This window comes from Oncorhynchus gorbuscha, linkage group LG13 (genome assembly GCF_021184085.1).
Source record: "Oncorhynchus gorbuscha isolate QuinsamMale2020 ecotype Even-year linkage group LG13, OgorEven_v1.0, whole genome shotgun sequence".
Lineage (NCBI taxonomy): Eukaryota > Metazoa > Chordata > Actinopteri > Salmoniformes > Salmonidae > Oncorhynchus > Oncorhynchus gorbuscha.
Window position 1 is genome coordinate 92,332,359 of NC_060185.1, and position 23,014 is coordinate 92,355,372.

Consider the following 23,014-nt stretch of genomic DNA (forward strand, 5'->3'; position numbering starts at 1 on the left):
ATAGGGAATATATATGGGCTATAAAATAGGAAATAGCAGAATAACTTATTTGTGTGAGAATCTTTTTTATGGTTTACTATTACAAGGCTAATTTCCTAGATGTTAGGGACCATTTGGGGGACAGGACATAGGGAATAATAAACTTGTTATGAGTAAATTACAATTAGTCAATCATTAACAAGAACATCTCATATTATGGTGCTTCTGATTTAATATGATATCACTTTGCAACATTTAAATAAACGTATATGGATAGGCTATTATTAGTCACAAGTCAATTCAATAGAGCATAAGTCACTCATTCAGACTAACAAAATGGCTGTCATCCGCTAGGTTACACGGTCTTATCTGCGCATGCCCACCACACCTCTGTCACCGACAGTAGAGACCAGGTATTGAGTCTGACGAGTGACAGGCTCTTTCTCAAAGGCTTAGCCTACTGATTCTGGCTCCTAATACAGCGCAGTCCAACAATGGTTTCCAGGAGTGATGAGACCGAGACAAGAGCCAGGCTGTCATAAACCTAAAGTAATCACAGACTAATAGATCTGACGTTGCAGTGGTAACTAGAACCGAAACTTGATTTTTGGCATATTGTTACAGCAGAGAAAACCGGACGATATCCTGAGACAAGTGACGGAGACAACTGAACCGGCTCTACAGGCAACCGGCTTCCAGGCGTCCACTGATATTGGCAACGAGGTTTGCACGCGCAAGGAACTGCGAGTTATGGATTTCCCGGGAACTGTCCTACTGCTTCTGTTGTGAGGTTTTCTTCTGCATCACCTGTTTTATAACAGTGTTATTGAATATATTATTAGAAATATATAAAACTACAACCTATTTGATCATGTACCAACATAGTAAGAAATGTTTTACCATCGAATCCCTGGTTGGGAAAGACGTGAACTCTTCGACTACCGGCGACGAACCGATCAGACCTACAGCGCTGAGGTTCACGGAATCAATTCACCCGGCGCCCTTTGGGAGTTGTTTCCAGAACTCCGGCAGGACTTTATACAGCAGTCCAGACATGATGTTCCCTGACCCGGGCACACACACAGGGAACTCCGGTCTGCCCCTGCATCCCCTCCAGCTTCCATCTCAGCCTTTCTTCAACCCGCATCAGAGAGACACGTTGAATTTCTACCCGTGGGTTCTTCGAAACAGATATCTCGGACACAGGTTCCAAGGTAAGCGAACAAGTACTTTAATTTGACGAATATTGCTAAATTATTTTAAATAATATCATATGTTTGTGCATATCCGTGTTATTGCACACGTATGGGGACATATTACGCACGAGCTAAATTACAATGACTGTAAACATTAGAATTGAGAATTAACTCTAAAGAAATGTCCTTTTGATCCCTGAACATGCAACATGTTGGTAGGGATGGTAATTTATTCAGGAAACAAAAAATGTCTAAAAACGTCGTAAACAAAGCAACAAAAACAGGATCAATGCACATGACTGAAACTACTGTTTGCAGAGGACAACGTTTCAACATCCAACTATAGTTATTTTACTCCTTAAGTTATAGGTCTATTCATTATTGCTACATTTTCTGAGATTGGATGCAATAAAATAAGCAGAAAACAACGCACCCAGGCATTGAACCCGCTGGTAGCTTAAAAAGCCTGTAAAAAAACATAAATGCATACTTTTCCTCCATTTCCAGTAGTGATTGAAAAAAAAACATGAATATATGTTTTAATCCAATGAAAGTAGACTATATTGTTTATTTTTATTCATTTATTCATTTACACATCGAAGCCATTGCACTTTCTTATAATATATGTTCCGATAAAGTTGTTAGGAGATCAATAGTCCAATATGTTTAATCATAATAATAATAATAAGGTCAATTAAATGTGTAAGTTGTATGCAATTATTGAAATAAAATAGGCCTATAATCAAGAATGATTTCACTTTTGCCTAACCATTCGTTTTAGGTTTTGCATCATTCAAAAAGTTAATTATAAGTAGTGGTGCAAAAAGTACCCAATTACCATACTTGAGTAAAAGTAAAGACATCTTAACAGAAAATGACTAACGTAAAAGTAAAATACGACTTGAATAAAAGTCTAAAAGGATTTGTTTTTTAAAATATACTTAAGTATCAAAAGCACAAATATAAATGATTTCACATTCCTTATATTAAGCAAACTGGACGGCACGATATTCTTGATTTTTAAATTTACGTATAGCCAGGGGCACACTTCAACACTCAGACATAGTTTACAAACGAAGCATTTGTGTTTAGTGAGTCTGCCAGATCAGTGGCAGTAGGGATAACTAGGGATGTTCTCTTGAGAAGTGCGTGAATTTGACCATTTCCCTGTCCCGCTAAGCATTCGAAATGTAACGAGTACTTTTAGGTGCCAGAAAATGTATGAAGTAACAAGTACATTATTTTATTTAGAAATGTAGTGGAGTAAAAGTAAAAAAATATATAAATAGTAAAGTGAAGTACAAATACCCCAAAAAACTACTTAGTAGTACTTTAAAGTATTTTTACACCACTGATTATCAGGATTTTTGTTTCTCAAATATTTAGATATAATTACAGTAACTAATATTTAATTAGACAATTTAATGTTCGAAGTTATTTGGATTAAAAGTAACAAAAAGACAGGAATATTAATTTCTAATCATATTATGGGATTATATAAATAATAACAGAAATATATAAACAATAAACAAATAATAACAATATTATTTAATTTAAATTTGAGTTTGTGTTCAAATTTTGATTTAAGGGCTGCATATTTCTGATAAGACAATGGACAGATACAAAAGTCTTTAGGAACCAAATAAATCCATGAGAGAAATTGAATATTGGAAAATCTCAGGATTCAGTGACCAAAACTTTAAATCTTCTTACTCAAGCTATGTGCAGTGCATTCATGCAATACATGGTGAACATCCTTAATAACTGATGCTGGGTGGTCCTCAAAAAACAAAGCAATTTGTTAAACCAGACAGATCAATAACTTTCAACGCTCATCTCGTTAACTCAGTGGACAGCAGTAGTTAGCCACATCAGGTGTGCTCTCAGGTATGTTACACTCTGACCAATCAGCCCAGGGCTGTATTCACTGTGTCTCAGGGTATTAGTGCTGATCTAGGATCAGCTTTTTAGATCATTAATGAATGAGATTATGAGGACAAAGGGGGGAATCTGATCCTAGATCAGCACTCCTCTTCTTTATGGTCCTGTCCAGGCAACCTTCAGGGTGTACCTCAGTCAGGTAATCAGTGGGAGTCAGAGGTTGTTGTCACTGTTGCTCAGATCAGGATCTCAGATAAAGTGTCTTTGTTTACGGACACAGCAGATCCACTCACTGATGGTGTCCAATAACCATGAAAACCAGTGTTTAGACAAGGCTAACTACAGACCGGAGGAGTGAGAGGAGAGGATTAGCCATCATGACTGTCACTTACTGTTAGGGATGGATGGGAGATTTATTTTCTTTCATACTCCCCACACTTCCTGAGAGAGAGAGAGAGAGAGAGAGAGAGAGAGAGAGAGAGAGAGAGAGAGAGAGAGAGAGAGAGAGAGAGAGAGAGAGAGAGAGAGAGAGAAGTACAATATAAACAGGTTCGTAGGTCTTACACATGTGAGCAGCTCTTTATATTGGGGTGCATTTCAGTGTGTAATCTCTGGGGTACATTTGAGTGTGTATGAGATTGTTATGGGATTGTTATCATCAGGAAGGAGGGCAGACAGTTCATTCACCCATCTCATCTCCCAATGGTCTGATGGTCTGGAGGTTTGCTTTGACACATTTGTATTCATTAGGAGGTGTTGAATGCCAGGAGATACGTGTCCGAGGTTAACTGATAGGATAACAGGACATTGTAAACATTATTTTCCAAACATATTGGATAGTTCATAGAATACTCCTCTTTAGTTTTTGTTTCAGTCTTTGGTTTATAATCAGACAGAAAAACAATCAATCAATCAATCAATCAATCACTGAAATAAAGACGGACTGTATGAGGAGGATAAAACATTATGATTACTTGCATATAAAATCCTAATTGATTAAAAATGTTGTATGTAAAGAATCATTTATGCAGGAATTGATAGTTTCCTTTTCACATTCATTAATTAGCTCTCTACACGTATACTTTATAGTCCATTTAGTGCTAAACGGAAATAGACCATCCTAGTCCTTAATAACAGCCATTCGGCTCCCTCTGTATTCATCCATCCAGGGTTAGAATGAGAGATTGGCCCCCACCACTACCCAGTGTGTAGCTGACTGCTGACAAGACCATTCTTGTTGGTGCCAAGGGACTGGTGTTATTGGTGATGAACACAGCTCTCTGGCTGGCGCTGCCATCTGCTCCCTGGTAGTCATGTTGGAGGCATGTTCCCCCATGTTCTGACTACAGGCCAGAGTGTTGAAGGCTCATCGCCTGGAGGGTATTCCCTCTGTGGGTTAGTATTCACAAAGCGTCTCGGAGTCAGAGTGTTGATTTAGGATCAGGTCCCAGAGTCCATATAATTATATTTATTATGTTCTATAAGGCTATATTGATCCTAGATCAGCACTCTTACTGAGTGGAGGTCTGAGCAGAACCAGCATTTTTTTTAAATTTTACCTTTATTTAACCAGGCAAGTCAGTTAAGAAAAAATTCTTATTTTCAATGACGGCCTAGGAACAGTGGGTTAACTGCCGGGGGAGAACGACAGATTTGTACCTTGTCAGCTCGGGGGTTTGAACTTGCAACCTTCCAGTTACTAGTCCAACGCTCTAACCACTAGGCTACCCTGCCGCCCCAAGCGTTCAGGCCTAGTGTTCAGCCTGGTGAGTTCCTCCCCAGTCTCAGTCTTCTCCAGGGGGATGTGAGTGGAGGTGACGCCACTAACGCCGTACAACAGATGATGCCAGTCTGACTGTCTATCTGAGTGGCTAAACCACCAGCCAGAACTAGCATGGGGTTCACCAGTGTGTGATAGGAGGGAAAATTCTCAAGGAAAATCATATTGTTTATTTCCTTATCAATGCATTATTATATTAGATGAAAACTACAATAGTTACTGCTGTTAAAAATTAAGACTTTAACACGAGATATATTACATTACATTCTCCTAAATTTATTTCATTCGGCCTAATGCTGAGATTTACAACATAAATGTACCACAAAATGGAGATACTATTTAGTTATTTTATTTTAGGGCATGGACCCTAAAACCAGGATATCCTGTGACTTCTGTGACAGTATGGCTCGTTGGTGTTCAGTGCCCCTTGAGAAGCATTAAGACCAAAGTTTATCACCTGCAGCTGCAGTGGTTCTCTTTTTACATTCTCCTGTTCTACCAGAGTCGCGCTCCTCACATTCTCTCTCTTCAGAGGTGTCTCTATTGTTATCTTCTCTGATGTTCAAAGCATTTTCAGCACGCCAGCTGAAGATGGTCGTTAACGACAGCCCTGTGGCAGAAAATATGCATTCTTTACTTAGCTAACCCAGCTGAAGTGCTGGAGAGCATACCGTATTTGGTGCGGACCCCAATATACTGTTATCCATGGCATTGTTAGTGCTATAGCCTATTTATTGTAGCAGTAAGGGGTGCTACAGTGCCTTCAGAAGTATTCACACCCCTTGAGTTTTTCCACATTTTGTTGTGTTACACCTTGAATTTAAAATGTATTACATTAAGATTTTGTGACACTGGCCTACATACAATAGCCCAAAATGTCAAAGTGGAATTATGTTTTTAGAATTTTTTACAAATGAATTAAAAATGAAAAGCTGAAATGTCTTGGGTCAATAATTATTCAACCCCTTTGTTATGGCAAGCCTAAATAAGTTCAGGAGTTAACATGTGCTTAACAAGTCACATAATAAGTGGCACTCTGCGTGCAATAATTGTGTTTAACATTATTTTTGCATGTCTACCTCATCTCTGTACCCCACATACAATTATCTATAAGGTCCCTCAGTCGAGCAGTGAATTTCAAAAACAGAATCAATCACAAAGACCTGGGAGGTTTTCCATGCCTTGCAAAGAAGGACACTATTGGGTAAAAAAAGAAGAAATAAAAACAGACATTGAGTATCCCTTTGAGCATGGTGAAGTTATTAATTACACTTTGGTTGGTGTATCAATACACCCAGAACCCTACAAAGATACAGGTGTCCATGAGGCCAATGTTGACTTTAAAACAGTTGCAGAGTTTAATGGCTTTGATAGGAGAAAACTAAGGATGGATCAACAACATTGTAGTTACTCCACAATACTAACCTAATTGACTGAGTGACGAGAAGGAAGCCTGTACAGAATACAAATATCCCATTTTTAAAATTTAAATTATTATTTTTCTTATTTACAATGACGGCCTGGGAACAGTGGGTGAAAGGCCTTGTTCAGGGGCAGAACGACAGTTTTTTTTACATTGTCAGCTCAGGGATTTGATCTAGCTACCTTTCGGTTGCACGCCCAACGCTCCAACCACTAGGCTACCTGCCGCCGAAAACATGCATCCTGTTTGCAACAAGGCACTAAAGTAAAACTGCATAACATTTGGCTAAGAAATGTCCTGAATAAAAAACGTTATGTTTGGGGCAAATCAAACACAACACATCACTGACTAACACTCTTCATATTTTCAAGAATGGTGGTGGTTGCATCATGTTATGGGTATGCTTGTCATCGGCAAGGACTAGGGAGTTTGGAGCTAACCATGGAGCCAAGCATAGTCAAAATCCTAGTGGAAAACCTGGTTCAGTCAGCTTTCCAACAGACACTGGGAAACAAATTCACATTTCAGCAGTACAATAACCTAAGACATACGGCCAAATATACACTGCATTGACTTAACATGACGACATTGACTGTTCCTGAGTGGCCTAGTTACAGTGTTGACATAAATCTATGTCAAGTCTTGAAAATGGCTGTCTAGCAATGATCAACAACAAACTTAACAGAGCTTGATGAATATATATATATTTTTTAAAATGCAAATATTGTACAATCCAGGTGTGCAAAGCTTTTAGAGACTTACCCAGAAAGACTCACAGCTGTAATGACTTTTAGAGACTTACCCAGAAAGACTCACAGCTGTAATAACTCTTAGAGGCTTACCCAGAAAGACTCACAGCTGTAATGACTCTTAGAGACTTACCCAGAAAGACTCACAGCTGTAATGACTCTTAGAGACTTACCCAGAAAGACTCACAGCTGTAATGACTCTTAGAGATTTACCCAGAAAGACTCACAGCTGTAATGACTCTTAGAGATTTACCCAGAAAGACTCACAGCTGTAATGACTCTTAGAGATTTACCCAGAAAGACTCACAGCTGTAATGACTTTTAGAGGCTTACCCAGAAAGACTCACAGCTGTAATCACTGCCAAATGTTATTCTGACATGTATTGACTCAGGGGTGTGAATACTTATGTAGATGAAAGATTTCTGTGTTTCATTTTCAATACATTTACAAAAATGTCTAAGAACATGTTTTCACTTTGTCATTATGGGGTATTGTATGTAGATGTGTGGGGGAATTCTTTTTTTAATCCATTTTGAATTCAGGCTGTAACACAACAAAATGTAGAATAAGTCAAGGGGTATGAATACTTTCTGAAGGCACTGAGTTTACAAAACATTAGGGGGTCTCCAACCTTTTCTAGTACAATAACTACTTTTAAAAAATGTAACATGTCACAAGTTACACATTTTTTTCCTAGTCATTAAATAGGCCCATTCTTCTATTCTCCCCTGCAAACTCTTCCCTGGGTCCTTGGTGTACAAGACATGTGTTTTCTGTCAATATAGGTGATAATATAATGGTTAATAAACAACTCTTCCCCGGGTCCTTGGTGTACAAGAGAAAGTAGTGCGCTGATTTTTGGGCAATATACCTTGTAAAATAACGGTTCACAAAAAACTCTAAGTGAGGCCTTATAAAATCTGTGATTTTTTCCCGCAAATTCTGTTTCATATTTTCACAAATTCAATATACCTTTCTCAGTTTTAGTTTTCCTGGTTTTAGTTTAGTTTTTCGCAATCAAAAATACAATTGTTCATAGAGAAACAACGAAATTGGACGTTCTGTGTTGATGGCAATGCTAAAATCATATCACATTTGTTTTAGGTCTGGAAGAAAACAAACAGATTCAGATTATTTGTTGTTGTAATTCCCCTTTAATTGCGCATCTAGCGAGTGAGGATTGTGCCATTCAATGTGCTGCTCTAGCGATGGTTCTACTGGCAAAGTTAGTAAATAACAAATAATAGATACAAATGATATACTCGTGATATACTTCTGCCAGGTAAGCAAGCCTACTTTGCAGTTAACATTTAATTGAGAAGGTTTGGGGGAAAGTATTTCTGTCAACCCACAAGACGTTAATCACATCAAATCGCCACACACGGAGTGATTAACAAACACGTGCACCACACAGGCATACAGGGGCAATATTGCTGGACATTAACTGTGTTAGGTTTGCCTTTTTTAAACCAGTAGTAGCTAACCAGGGGTGGAATTAATGTCAATCTTGCGTCGATAAGATAGTAGATTCGAACTTGCTGTGTCTGATGTTTGTGAGATTTGTTAATGACAGTATGCGGTGGAACACGTGAAAATCACATTACCTTCAGAATTGTTTGGCAAACTACTCGGCGGTAGCTACTGGTAGCTGGCAATCGACCTGTTGGAGACCCCTGAGACACAGACTGTCCAGGTGAATCCAGGTGAAAGCTATGGTCCCATATTCATGTCACTTGTTAAATCCACTTCAATCAGTGTAGATGAAGGGCAGGAGACAGGTTAAAGAAGGATTTTTAAGCCTTGAGTCAATTGAGTAATTGTGCCATTCAGAGGGTGAATGGGCAAGACAAAAGATTTAACTACGGTTGAACGGGGTATGGTAGGAGGAGCTAGGCGCACCGGTTTGTGTGAAGAAGAAGTTTTTCGCGCTCAACAGTTTCCTGTATGTATCAAGAATGGTCCACCACCCAAAGGACATCCAGCCAATTTGACACAACTGTGGGAAGCATTGGAGTCAACATGGGCCAGCATCCCTGTGGAACGCTTTCGACACCTTGTAGAGTCCATGCCCAGAGGAATTTAGTCTGTTCTGATGGGAAAATGGGGGAGGGGTACAACGCAATAGGACGGTGTTCTTAATGCTTTATACACTTGGTGTATATTCATCTGTGCATGTTGAAAAACATTGTTGTAGCATTGTTTTGAATAGAAGCGGAGGAAACCTGCTATTAGATATTATTACCTGGTGCTAATAAGAAAGATTATTTCTTTATTTGATATATTAGGATCCCCATTAGTCGACGCCGATGGCGACAGCTAGTCTTACTGGGGTCCGACACATAACAAATAATACATTACAGACAAAAGACTTTACAATTGACACACATTTGGGGCGGCAGGTAGCATAGTGGTTAGAGCGTTGGGCCAGTTGCTGAATCTAATCCCTGAGCTGACAAGGTAAAAATCTGGCCTTCTGCCCATGAACAAGGCGGTTTACACACTGTTCCCCAGTAGACCTTCATTGTAAATAATAATTTGTTCTTAACTGACTTGCCTAGTTAAATAAATGTAAAACATTAATATGTGTGTGCATCTATCAGTTACACAAACATGTCAGTTCATACACACAACAAGTAGATCACATGGGGGAGAGGTGGTGTTGCTGTTCACTTCCGCTTCATAAGATGGAAGGAAGTTCCATGCACTCATGGCTCTGTATAATACTGTACCTTTTCTTGAATTTGTCCTGGACCTGGGGACTGTGAAAAGATCCCTGGTGGCATGTCTGGTGGGGTAACTGTGTGTGTCAGTGCTGTGTGTAAGTTGACTATGCAAACCATTTGGAATTTCCAACCCGTTAATGTTTCCTATAAAAACAAGAAGTGACGAAGTCAGTGTTTCCTCAACTTTCAGCCAAAAGAGACTAGCATGCACAGTATTAATATTAGCCCTCTACAACGAAGAGCAAGACGTGCCGCTCTGTTCTGGGCCAGCTGCATCTTAACTAGGTCTTTCTTTGCAGCTCATATGACTGGACAATAATCAAAACAAGATTAAACTAGAGCCTGCAGGATTTGCTTTGTGGAGTGTGGTGTCAAAAAAGCAAAGCATCTCTTTATTACGGACAGACCTCTCCCCATCTTTACAACTATTGAATCTTTTGACCATGACAGTTTACAATCTAGTAATTTAGTCTCCTCAACTTATTCAACAGCCACACAATTCATTACCAGATTCAGCTGAGGTCTAGAATTTAGAGAATGATTTATACCAAATATAATGCTCTTGGGTTTAGAGATGTTCAGGACCAGTTTATTACTGGCCACCCATTCTAAAACTGATTGCAACTCTTTGACTTTTATTAGCTGTGGTTGTTGATGTGTATATGGTTGAATCATCAGCATACATGGACACACATGTTTTGTTTAATGCCAGTGACATGTCATTGGTAAAAATATAAAAGAATAGAGGGCCTAGATAGCTGCCCTGCGGTACACCACACGTTACATGTTTGACATTAGGGAAGTTTTCATTAAAGAAAACCCTCAGAGTTCTATTTGATAGCTCTGAATCCACTATATGGCAGAGGTTGAAAAGCCATAACACATACGTTTTCTCAACAACAGCTTATAGTCAGTAATATAAAAGGCTGTACTGCAATCTACAGCTCCCACAATCTTCTTATTATCAATTTCTTTCAACCAATCATCAGTCATTTGTGTCAGTGCAGTACAAGTTGAGTGCCCTTCCCTATAAGCATGCTGGAAGTCTGTTGTTAATGTGTGTTGACAGAGAAATTGCCTTGTATTTGGTCAAACACAATTTTTTCCAACAGTTTTCTAAGCGCTCGCAGGTTTCCTGTTGGAACCAGTAAAGTCCTCTTTACCACTCTTGGGTAGCGGAATGACTAGTGCAGCTGGTAATTCCAGGTATGTCAAAGAAGATATTAAAAGTTGACCATAAGCAGATGTGATTTGTTATGCTAGGCCAGAAATACATTGTTGTTTCCAAAAAAAACAGTGCTTTCATTGAACTCATTTAACAGTCGGTAGTAGAGAGCGAGGTCAGTTTTGAACTAGGTTTATATTAGCATGACATTATCCCTATAATATTGTAGTGTGTGCAAAGCTGTCATTAAGGCAGAGGGTGGCTACTTTGAAGAATCTCAAATATAAACTATATTTTGATTTGTTTAAAACTTTTTTTGGTTACTACATGATTCCATATGTGCTATTTCACCATTTTGATGTCTTCACTATTATTCTACAATGTAGAAAATAGTACAAATAAAGAAAACCCTGGAATGAGTAGGTGTGCCGAAGCTTTTGACTGGTTCTGTATACAAATTATCATAATGTCACAATATAGAGAGGAGAAAAGTCACTGAACGGGCCATCTACAGTAGTAATATAATCCTCTATTTCTGAATCAACCTGCCATCTACAATGGTAATATAATCCTCTATTTCTGAATCAACCTGCCATCTACAATGGTAATATAATCCTCTATTTCTGAATCAACCTGCCATCTACAATGGTAATATAATCCTCTATTTCTGAATCAACCTGCCATCTACAGTGGTAATATAATCCTCTATTTCTGAATCAACCTGCCATCCACAGTGATAATATAATCCTCTATTTCTGAATCAACCTGCCATCTACAGTGGTAATATAATCCTCTATTTCAGAATCAACCTGCCATCCAGTGTGGTAAGATACTCCTCTAGTTCTGAATCAACCTGCCATCTACAGTGATAATATAATCCTCTATTTCTGAATCAACCTGCCATCTACAGTGGTAAGATACTCCTCTAGTTCTGAATGAACCTGCCATCCACAGTGGTAGGATACCCCTCTATTTCTGAATCAACCTGCCATCTACAATGGTAATATAATCCTCTATTTCTGAATCAACCTGCCATCCACAGTGGTAGGATACTCCTCTAGTTCTGAATGAACCTGCCATCCACAGTGGTAGGATACCCCTCTATTTCTGAATCAACCTGCCATCTACAATGGTAATATAATCCTCTATTTCTGAATCAACCTGCCATCCACAGTGGTAGGATACTCCTCTAGTTCTGAATGAACCTGCCATCCACAGTGGTAGGATACCCCTCTATTTCTGAATCAACCTGCCATCTACAATGGTAATATAATCCTCTATTTCTGAATCAACCTGCCATCCACAGTGGTAGGATACTCCTCTAGTTCTGAATGAACCTGCCATCCACAGTGGTAGGATACCCCATAGCTTCTGAATGAAGTGGGAATCAGTATTGAAACTAGATGATCTACACTGAACACAATTATAAATGCAACATGCAACAAGTTCAAAGATTTGACTGAGTTACAGTTCATATAAGGAAATCTGTCAATTTAATAAAATTCATTAGGACCTAATCTATGGATTTCACATGACTGGGAATACATACACTACCGGTCAAAAGTTTTAGAACACCTACTCATTCAAGGGTTTTCCTTTATTTGTACTATTTTCTACATTGTAGAATAATAGTGAAGACATCACAACTTTGAAATAACACATGTGGAATCATGTAGTAACCAAAAAGTGTTAAACAAATCAAAATATATTTTAGATTCTTCAAAGTAGCCACCTTTTCCCGTGATGACAGCTTTGCACACTCTTGGCATTCTCTCAACCGGCTTCACCTGGAATGCTTTTCCAACAGTCTTGAAGGAGTTCCCACATATACTGAGCACTTATTGGCTGCTTTTCCTTCACTCTGCGGTCTGACTCATCCCAAACCATCTCAATTTGGTTGAGGTTGCGGGATTGTGGAGACCAGATCATCTGATGCATCACTCCATCACTCTCCTTTTTGGTAAAATAGTCATTACACAGCCTGGATGATTGTTGATTGTCCTGTTGAAAAACAAACTATAGTCCCACTAAACCCAAACCAGATGGGATTGTGTTTACTGCAGAATGCTGTGGTAGCCATGGTAGTTAAGTGTGCCTTAAATTCTAAATACATCACAGACAGTTTCACCAGCAAAGCACCCCACACCACAACACCTCCTCCTCCATGCTTCATGATGGGAACCACACATGCGGAGATCATCCGTTCACCCACACCGTGTCTCACAAAGACACAGAGGCGGGATCCAAAAATCTCCAACTTGGACTCCAGACCAAAGGCCAAATTTCCATCGGTCTGACGTCCGTTGTTCGTGTTTCTTGGCCTAAGAAAGTCTCTTCTTATTGGTGTCCTTTAGTAGGGGTTTCTTTGAAGCAATTCGACCATGAAGTCCTGATTCACACAGTCTCCTCTGAACAGTTGATGTTGAGATGTGTCTGTTACTTGAACTCTGTGAAGCATTTATTTGGGCTGCAAATTCTGAGCATGGTAACTCTAATGAACTTATCCTCTGCAGCAGAGGTAACTCTGAGTCTTCCATTCCTGTGAGGGTCCTCATGAGAGCGAGTGTCATCATAGCGCTTGATAGTTTTTGTGACTGCACTTGAAGAAACTTTCAAAGTTCTTGAAATATTATGTATTGTCTGACCTTCATGCCCTAAGGTAATGATGAACTGTCATTCTCTTAGCTTATTTGAGCTGTTCTTGCCATAATATGGACTTGGTCTTTTACCAAATAGAGATATCTTCTGTATACCACCCCTACCTTGTCACAACGCAACTGATTGGCTCAAATGCATTAAGAAGGAAAGAAATTCCACAACTTTTAAGAAGGCACACCTGTTTATTGAAATGCATTCTAGGTGACTACCTCATGAAGCTGGTTGAGAGAATGCTGAGAGTGTGCAAAGCTGTCATCAAGGTAAAGGGGGGCTATTTGAAGAATCTCAAATATAAAATGTATTTTTATTTGTTTAAAACCTTTTTGGTTACTACATGATTCCATGTGTTATTTCATAGTTTTGATGTCTTCACTATTATTCCTCAATGTAGAAAATAGTTAAAAATTAAAAATAAAAACCCTTGAATGAGTAGCTGTTCTAAAACTTTTAGCGTTGTGAAACGGTAGAGTATATGCATCTGTTGGATATACCGGATACCTTAAAAAAAGGTAAGGGATCAGAAAATCAGTCAGTGTCTGATGTGACCACCATATGATGCATGCAGCACCACACATCTCCTTCGTATACAGTTGATCAGGCTGTTCATTGTGCCACTTCAATGTTCTCCCACTTCAATGGCTCTGCTAAGTTGCTGGATATTTGTGGGAACTGGAACATGCTGTTGTACATGTCGATCCAGAGCATCCCAAACATGTTCAATGGGTGACATGTCTGGTGAGTATGCAGGCCATGGAAGAACTGGGACATTTTCAGCTTCTGGGAATTATGTACTGATCATTGAGACATGGGGCCGTGCATTATCAAGCTGAAACATGAGGTGATGGTGGCGGATGAATGGCCTCAAGATCTCATCAAGGTATCTCTATGGATTTAAATTGCCATCAATGAAATGCAATTGTGTGCATTGTCCGTAGTTTATGCCTGCCCATACCATTACCCCACCGCCACCATGGGGCACTTTGTTAACAACATTGACATCAGCAAACCACTTGCCCACACAACGCCACACACACTGTCTGCCATCTGCCCGGTACAGTTGAAACCGGGATTCGTCCGTGAAGAGCTTCTCCAGCGTGCCAGCGGCCATCGAAGGTGAGCATTTGCCCACTTACATCGGTTACGACGCCAAACTCCAGTCAGGTCAAGACCCCGGTGAGGACGACGAGCATGAAGATGGTTTCTGAAAGTTTGTGCAGAAATTCTTTGGTTGTGCAAACAAAACAGTTTCATCAGCCCTCCGGGTGGCTGGTCTCAGATGATCCCGCAGGGGAAGAAGCCGGATGTTGAGGTCCTGGGCTGGCTTGGTTACATGTGGTCTGCGGTTGTGAGGGCAGTTGGACATACTGCCAAATTTTCTAAAACGACATTGGTGGCAGCTTTTGGTAGAGAAATTAACATTCAGTTTTCTGGTTACAGCTCTGATGGGCATTCCTGCAGTCAGCATTCCAATTCTCCCTCAAAACTCGAGACATCTGTGGCATTGTTTTGTATGAGAAAATTGTACATTTTAAAGTGACCTTTTATTGTCCCCAGCACTGTGTAATGATCATTCTGTTTAATCAGCTTCTTGATATGACACACCTGTCAGGTGGATGGATTATCTTGGTAAAGGGGAAATACTCACTAACAGGGATGTAAACAAACTTGTGCACAATTTTTCTTTTGTGCATTTGGAACGTATCTGAGATCTTTAATTTCAGCCCATGAAACATGGGAACACTTTACATGTTGCGTTTATATTTTTGTTTAGTATACTTGGGGCTCCCAAGTGGCGCAGCGGTCTAAGGCACTGTATGTCAGGGACAAGAGGCATCACTACAGACACCCTGGTTCAAATCCAGGCTGTATCACAACCGGCCGTGATTGGGAGTCCCATAGGGTCTCACAATTGGCCCGGTTTGGCCGGTGTAGGCTGTCATTGTAAATAAGAATTTGTTCTTAACTGACTTCCCTGGTTAAATAAAAAAATTACTTATAGAGGTTTTTATTGAGTCTAGCCTAAGAAAAGTATTCACAAAGATTTATGGAATAACTCACTTTAAATTACAGTACTATTAAAATGTGATTCATGTCTTTGTTATGTTGGCACACCTATGCAATGTCCTATTTAAAGTTTCTTATTTTGAAACACTTTGATCTGAATAGCAAACATACATTTCTCTCACAATAAACATATGCTTATAAAAAATTAGGCACTTGAGCAAATTTCAGGTTTGCCAAGTGCAAACTTGAACTGTGTGAAAATTCTGTGCAACTTCCAGCACACGTTTGCTGAGGCTGTACCCACTTTAAGTTACTGTTTCAAAAAGTATTCTACTGTGGCTATTTGATCATAATGTAGGCTTAACAGAGTAGCCTACCATCAACAACAATTGAGAAATTGTATGTTGTTCAATATAGGACTACATTCCGTGAGTAAAAATAAATAAATAGACATTACCTTGTTTATCCACTTGTCCTTCAGACAAGGAGGTGACTGAACATGTTGTGGTGTCGATGCAGGAAACCACTTTACAAAATTAAAGATCTTTATTATTCCCATACCATAATTACAGAGAATCAGACAAATGATTCTACCCTCTGCCTATTGGCTATTTAGATCATAATTACATAGAATCAGACAAATGATTCTACCCTCTGCCTATTGGCTACTTAGATCATAATTACAGAGAATCAGACAAATGATTCTACCCTCTGCCTATTGGCTACTTAGATCATAATTACAGAGAATCAGACAAATTATTCTACCCTCTGCCTATTGGCTACTTAGCTTATTCAAGCATGTCTCAAAATACAACATGGCCCCTTAATTAAAGACAAAACAAAAGCTTTTACCTGACTCGCTTTTCAAAGATGGACAGCTTTTCTTCTGTTGTAGGAAGAAATCACTCCCCCATTGCTGACTACAAATAATATATAACTGGGCTTATAACTCACTAAATAGCAAGGATATGAACAAATGTGCACATTTGGCTACATGCAGCTCACGCTTTGATCTCAAAACAAGCGCATCTACTCATGACCGCTCATCCTGTTAACACAGTCCAGTTCAAAGTGAATGGCACAGATCCATATATGGCTATGGTCTATTTACATATAGGCTTACTGCAGCTCTGATTGGTTATGCCGCACTGGTCTGGTCTGTGTAGAATACGGGGCCTGACTCGTGCCTGATAGTGTTTAACTAAGTTGGAAAACTAGGAAGTTGAGTGAAGTTCAATCTAGTGCGTTGCTCTGTGCGATAGTCCCAGGGGTGCGCACGAGCGCAGCTGAAGGCCTCAGTTTAGCTGAACTCGGCTAGCCGAACTGAACGAGTGTGCTCACAAACTCCCTTAAAAGACCGTCGCTTGAAAAATGAGAAAATAAGCACCAATGGTACTGTTTGTCCCTTTTGAGACGCCATAGCCAGTATACACTTCCTCATTATAGTCAGATTTAATCTAAGATAACTCAAGAAATGTGTCATTAATTTTGACGTTTAGTCGTGCAATTTTACATCTAACTAAGACGTTGACCAATCATCGACGAAGAGGCGTAGACTTCGGCTCCAAACTTCGGCTCCAAACTTCGGGTCCAAACTTCCAGGTAAAAAAATGTGTGTTCCCGAACAACCCGAAAAACCCTCACCGAAGTCCAAAACAAACAAAATGTCGTCATAATATGTGCACGAACTCTACCGACCCGTTCCAGCTGGGAAGAATGCAGACACCTTTATTATTAGAGGGAACATTGGTCATGACCTTGATACCAACTGAGCTACACAGGACCACCCTTGGCATGACCTTGATATTATCAGAGGTTACCAGAGGCTACACAGGACCACCCTTTTTCTTCTTTCAAATGTTCTTCTCTCTCTCTCTCTGTGTGTGTGTGTGTGTGTGTGTGTGTGTGTGTGTGTGTGTGTGTGTGTGTGTGTGTGTGTGTGTGTGTGTGTGTGTGTGTGTGTGTGTGTGTGTGTGTGTGTGTGTGTGTGTGTGTGTGTGTGTGTGTGTGTGTGTGTGTGTGTGTGTGTGTGTGTGTGTGTGTGTGTGTGTGAGTGAGGAACCAATAGGCTCGTTGTTGAAAGTCCCTGGAGATGGATGTCGTCCATGTTGGCTGAACCAACATGTCAATCATTCAACTCTACTATTTCCTAACTGTGATGAAATTCAGCACTACTATTTCCTAACTGTGATGACATTCAAACCTTATGTGTAATGCATACAGTATATCATCTCCTTAACGATAAATCTGTCTACATACTAGAACAAGCATGTGGAATGAGTTGTGGTAGCATTGTGAAATGGAGGGATAATGTCACAACCAAACATTAGTAGCGTTTACCTGTACATTAATCAATTACTCACGTTATGGGAAAGTGTCATGAATGATGAGTCAAGTGAAGATGCCCACATTGATATGGCTGATACTGGCCTAGAGAGCAGCATGCAATGTGTTTCAACACTGATGTCCTGCTTAGCAGCATGCAATGTGTTTCAACATAGCAGCAAATGTGTTTCAAATCAGCATCTGATGTCACTGATGTCCTGCTTAGCATCATGCAATCAACACTGATGTCCTGCTTAGCATCATGCAATACAAATCAGCACTGATGTCCTGCTTAGCAACATGCAATACTGATGTCCTGCTTAGCAGCATGCAATACTGATGCCCTGCTTAGCAACATGCAATACTGATGTCCTGCTTAGCAGCATGCAATACAAATCAGCAATGATGTCCTACTTAGCAACATGCAATACAAATCAGCACTGATGTCCTACTTAGCAACATGCAATACAAATCAACACTGATGTCCTGCTTAGCAACATGCAATACTGATGTCCTGCTTAGCAACATGCAATACTGATGTTCTGCTTAGCAGCATGCAATACTGATGTCCTGCTTAGCAGCATGTAATACAAATCAACACTGATGTCCTGCTTAGCAGCATGCAATACAAATCAACACTGATGTTCTGCTTAGCAACATGCAATACTGATGTCCTGCTTAGCAACATGCAATACTGATGTCCTGCTTAGCAACATGCAATACTGATGTCCTGCTAAGCAACATGCAATACTGATGTCCTGCTTAGCAACATGCAATACTGATGTCCTGCTAAGCAACATGCAATACAAATCAACACTGATGTCCTGCTTAGCAACATGCAATACATATCAACACTGATGTCCTGCTTAGCAACATGCAATACATATCAACACTGATGTCCTGCTTAGCAGCATGCAATACATATCAACACTGATGTCCTGCTTAGCAACATGCAATACATATCGACACTGATGTCCTGCTAAGCAACATGCAATACAAATCAACACTGATGTCCTGCTAAGCAACATGCAATACATATCAACACTGATGTCCTGCTAAGCAACATGCAATACTGATGTCCTGCTAAGCAGCATGCAATACTGATGTCCTGCTTAGCAACATGCAATACTGATGTCCTGCTTAGCAACATGCAATACTGATGTCCTGCTTAGCAACATGCAACACTGATGTCCTGCTTAGCAACATGCAATACTGATGTCCTGCTTAGCAACATGCAATACTGATGTCCTGCTTAGCAACATGCAACACTGATGTCCTGCTTAGCAACATGCAATACATATGAACACTGATGTCCTGCTTAGCAGCATGCAATACAAATCAACACTGATGTCCTACTTAGCAACATGCAATACTGATGTCCTGCTTAGCAGCATGTAATACTGATGTCCTGCTTAGCAACATGCAATACTGATACCCTGCTTAGCAATATGCAATACTGATGTCCTGCTTAGCAACATGCAATACTGATGTCCTGCTTAGCAACATGCAATACTGATACCCTGCTTAGCAATATGCAATACTGATGTCCTGCTTAGCAACATGCAATACTGATGTCCTGCTTAGCAGCATGCAATACTGATGTCCTGCTTAGCAGCATGCAATACTGATGTCCTGCTTAGCAGCATGCAATACTGATGTCCTGCTTAGCAACATGCAATACTGATGTCCTGCTTAGCAACATGCAATACTGATGTCCTGCTTAGCAACATGCAATACTGATGTCCTGCTTAGCAGCATGCAATACTGATGTCCTGCTTAGCAACATGCAATACTGATGTCCTGCTTAGCAACATGCAATACTGATGTCCTGCTTAGCAACATGCAATACTGATGTCCTGCTTAGCAGCATGCAATACAAATCAACACTGATGTCCTACTTAGCAACATGCAATACAAATCAACACTGATGTCCTGCTTAGCAACATGCAATACAAATCAACACTGATGTCCTACTTAGCAACATGCAATACTGATGTTCTGCTTAGCAGCATGCAATACAAATCAACACTGATGTCCTACTTAGCAACATGCAATACTGATGTCCTGCTTATTCAGTTCTTTGTCCTCCTTTTGAGGTGTAATTAGACAAGCTATTAATCACAAACAACACCAAAGCCTACAAACAAACCATTAGTATCAGTTTGCTGAGTTGTACAACAGTTAGTATACTATAGTTAGTATACTATAGTTAGTATACTATAGTTAGTATACAGCAGTTAGTATACTATAGTTAGTATACTATAGTTAGTATACTATAGTTAGTATACTATAGTTAGTATACTATAGTTAGTATACTATATTTAGTATACTATAGTTAGTATACAGCAGTTAGTATACTATAGTTAGTATACAGCAGTTAGTATACTATAGTTAGTATACTATAGTTAGTATACAGCTGTTAGTATACTATAGTTAGTATACTATAGTTTCTCTCTTTACCGGTCTCTTTACACATACAACAAGAGCTGCTACGGTGTCATTCCTGTCTGTCAACCCTAAGTCTAACCCTTCACTTTCTCTCCTTCCGCTCCTCTCTCCAGATGAGGACAGCAGCCCAGAGAACCTGCTCCTTCATGGGCCTTTTTCCCGCAAGCCGAAGCGCATCCGGACAGCCTTCTCCCCCTCACAGCTCCTCAGGCTGGAGAGGGCCTTTGAGAAGAACCACTATGTGGTGGGAGCAGAACGGAAGCAGCTCGCCAGCGGCCTCTGCCTCACGGAGACACAGGTGTGTGATGGGGGGACTCAGCGATGTTGAACGCACCCTAAACCCCTAGGGCCTAAAAGCCCATTTGTGCTTGATCCGAAAATGTGTTCGGAGGCTCCGGATGGAGGGTGTGACACAATTGGGAGGCTGGCGGAGGCCAAATTGAACTCTGTACCGTATCGTTATGCTCCTTCGTATAGCTCCGCATTGACATGATTGGTTGACGGTAGGTCCAGTATGAACATAAATTCACTTCCTTGACAACTTCCTCGACAACAGCTCTGCTCAGCGAAGTGCAAGTAGTATACATGCCCTGACTTTAGAGGCCGTATCATAGTAAATGCTGTATGGCCACTGCAGAACGCGGATTTACCGTGCAAAGCCTTGAAGGCATGGCTGCATTCCAGAGCGCTGAAACAGGAGATATGAGTAGACTCGTAGTCAGAACTCCACAACACCCCCTCAACCAACGTATAGCAAAACCAGGTTTCTCCACCACAAGTTGTTTGTCCTACAGTAGATATGGGGATGGGCAAGGTGATGTCAATAAATTATGTAGTAAATTTCACAATGATTATTTATGACTTCATTTCCATAATCAACATCAGAAACACGCTGCTGATAAACAGCAATTTAGGCTTTTCGCAATCCTCTCATGCAATATATTATACATTGGGAATACAGTATTGCGATGTGCTGAACTTTTAATTTCAAAGGAATTAGACCAATAATTGAATCAAGCTTGTAAATGTGATATAAAAATTACAACCAGACAGAAACATGAGATAGAAATATGTTGCTATTTGCAAACAGCTGTAAAGAACGAGAGTATGTGAAGCCTTAGGTAAAGGCAATGTTTGCCAGTTCTATAGAGACAATATGGAAGCAATAACAGTTTTACACCATGTGAAATATTGTGTTGTCATTGTTGCTAGGACACTTTGAAAAATGCTTAGCTTAAAAAATCATAGGGGAGACACACGCAGATACTTTTATAACTAGTAAAGGTACATTTACTGAAGAAAATGTGTGTGCTTGCTTCAGCCGTCTCATGGTGTTTCATGGACGTGGAAGAACAAGTAATAGTAGTTTTTACAAAAAGCACATTGATACTATATATTTTACCATTTGTTTCTTCCAGTACTAAACTCGACGTCTCTCCTTTCTCTCCCAGGTAAAGGTTTGGTTCCAGAACAGGAGGACGAAGCACAAGAGACAGAAGCTGGAGGAAGAGTCACCTGAGTCTCAGCAGAAGAGGAAAGGAAGCCAGCACGTCAGCCGCTGGAGGGTCGCTACGCAGCAGGGCAGTGGCCCTGAGGACATCGATGTCATCTCAGAGGACTGACTGACTGCTGGCTGACTGTGTCGGCAGTCTGTGTGCTCCTCTGAACACCTGGTTTGACCTTTCAATGAAAACGATCACTGCTTTAAGTTGGACAGGAGAAGGCCAAGTTCATCATTTTTATTACACAGCTCTGAATGCTGTAAACGTGGTGGACATCTGCATTTTGGTCTATGTTGCTTGCCGTAGCAGCACAAATGACTGAAGAGAGACGGTTTGACTGAGAGGAATCCATTCAATACAGTTGGTTACTCTATTGTCTACCTGAACTTGAGATTGTCCTTCTCTCACACTCACATTTAACAAAACATTGTCATTGTTTTAGCGTTTTCAGTTTGTTGTGTAATTGTACAATGCTAAATATGCACAATATGTTTGAGGTCAAAAATAAGCCATTGGTATGATAGCTATAGAGGAACCACCTAGAACCTGCTGATTCTGTTTAGGATTTAGTTTGTCTTAATTATAGTCTTTACACCAGTCCCACTGAAAAGTAGGTAACCACCGCTACAGACAATACATCAGATGCCACATTACCCTGAGATATGTTTTGGAGTCTCACATTGGAATAGTTTGGACAATTTAAATTGTAAGTATTTATGTACATCTAAAAATGTTATTCTATGCATATTTTGTCCTTGTTTTGTTTCCTCTGTATGTTTAAAAAGGCAGTTTTTGCCTAGTTTGTTACTCTTTAAATTCATTGCAAGTTTGTTTTTGCCCTTTGACCAATATTTGATCCATTCTACTGAGACCATGTAGAATGTACAGCGCAGGCACATTACAACTTGTCCACAAGAATGACATGAAAAAACAAATGTACCTCAATACTACATTTATTTCAGCAACCACTACAATTCCTGTGATATCATGTTATGTAGCACTTCGTAGTGGAATATATATATATATTTTTATTTGTTTTAAATAGATGTTAGAAATAACGCACTATAAGTAGGCCTACACTTTGATTTTCTTTGAACCTATGCCCCGAGAGTGAACGTTTTTTGTACTTTCTGTGTGTGGTCAGATGACTTTGGAAAATAAAAAAACATCAACATAACAT

At 39.9% G+C, this 23,014-nt stretch overlaps 1 protein-coding gene across 1 annotated transcript; it reads left to right on the plus strand.

The window, feature by feature from the left end:
- Positions 1-421: 421 nt before the first annotated feature.
- LOC123994194 (homeobox protein EMX1-like) lies at positions 422-23,011 on the plus strand. The gene is made up of 3 exons (XM_046296724.1): positions 422-1,193; positions 20,446-20,630; positions 21,784-23,011. Exons 1-3 carry the CDS (start codon positions 851-853, stop codon positions 21,952-21,954), a joined length of 699 nt encoding a protein of 232 aa, XP_046152680.1. The 5' UTR covers positions 422-850; the 3' UTR covers positions 21,955-23,011.
- Positions 23,012-23,014: the final 3 nt, after the last annotated feature.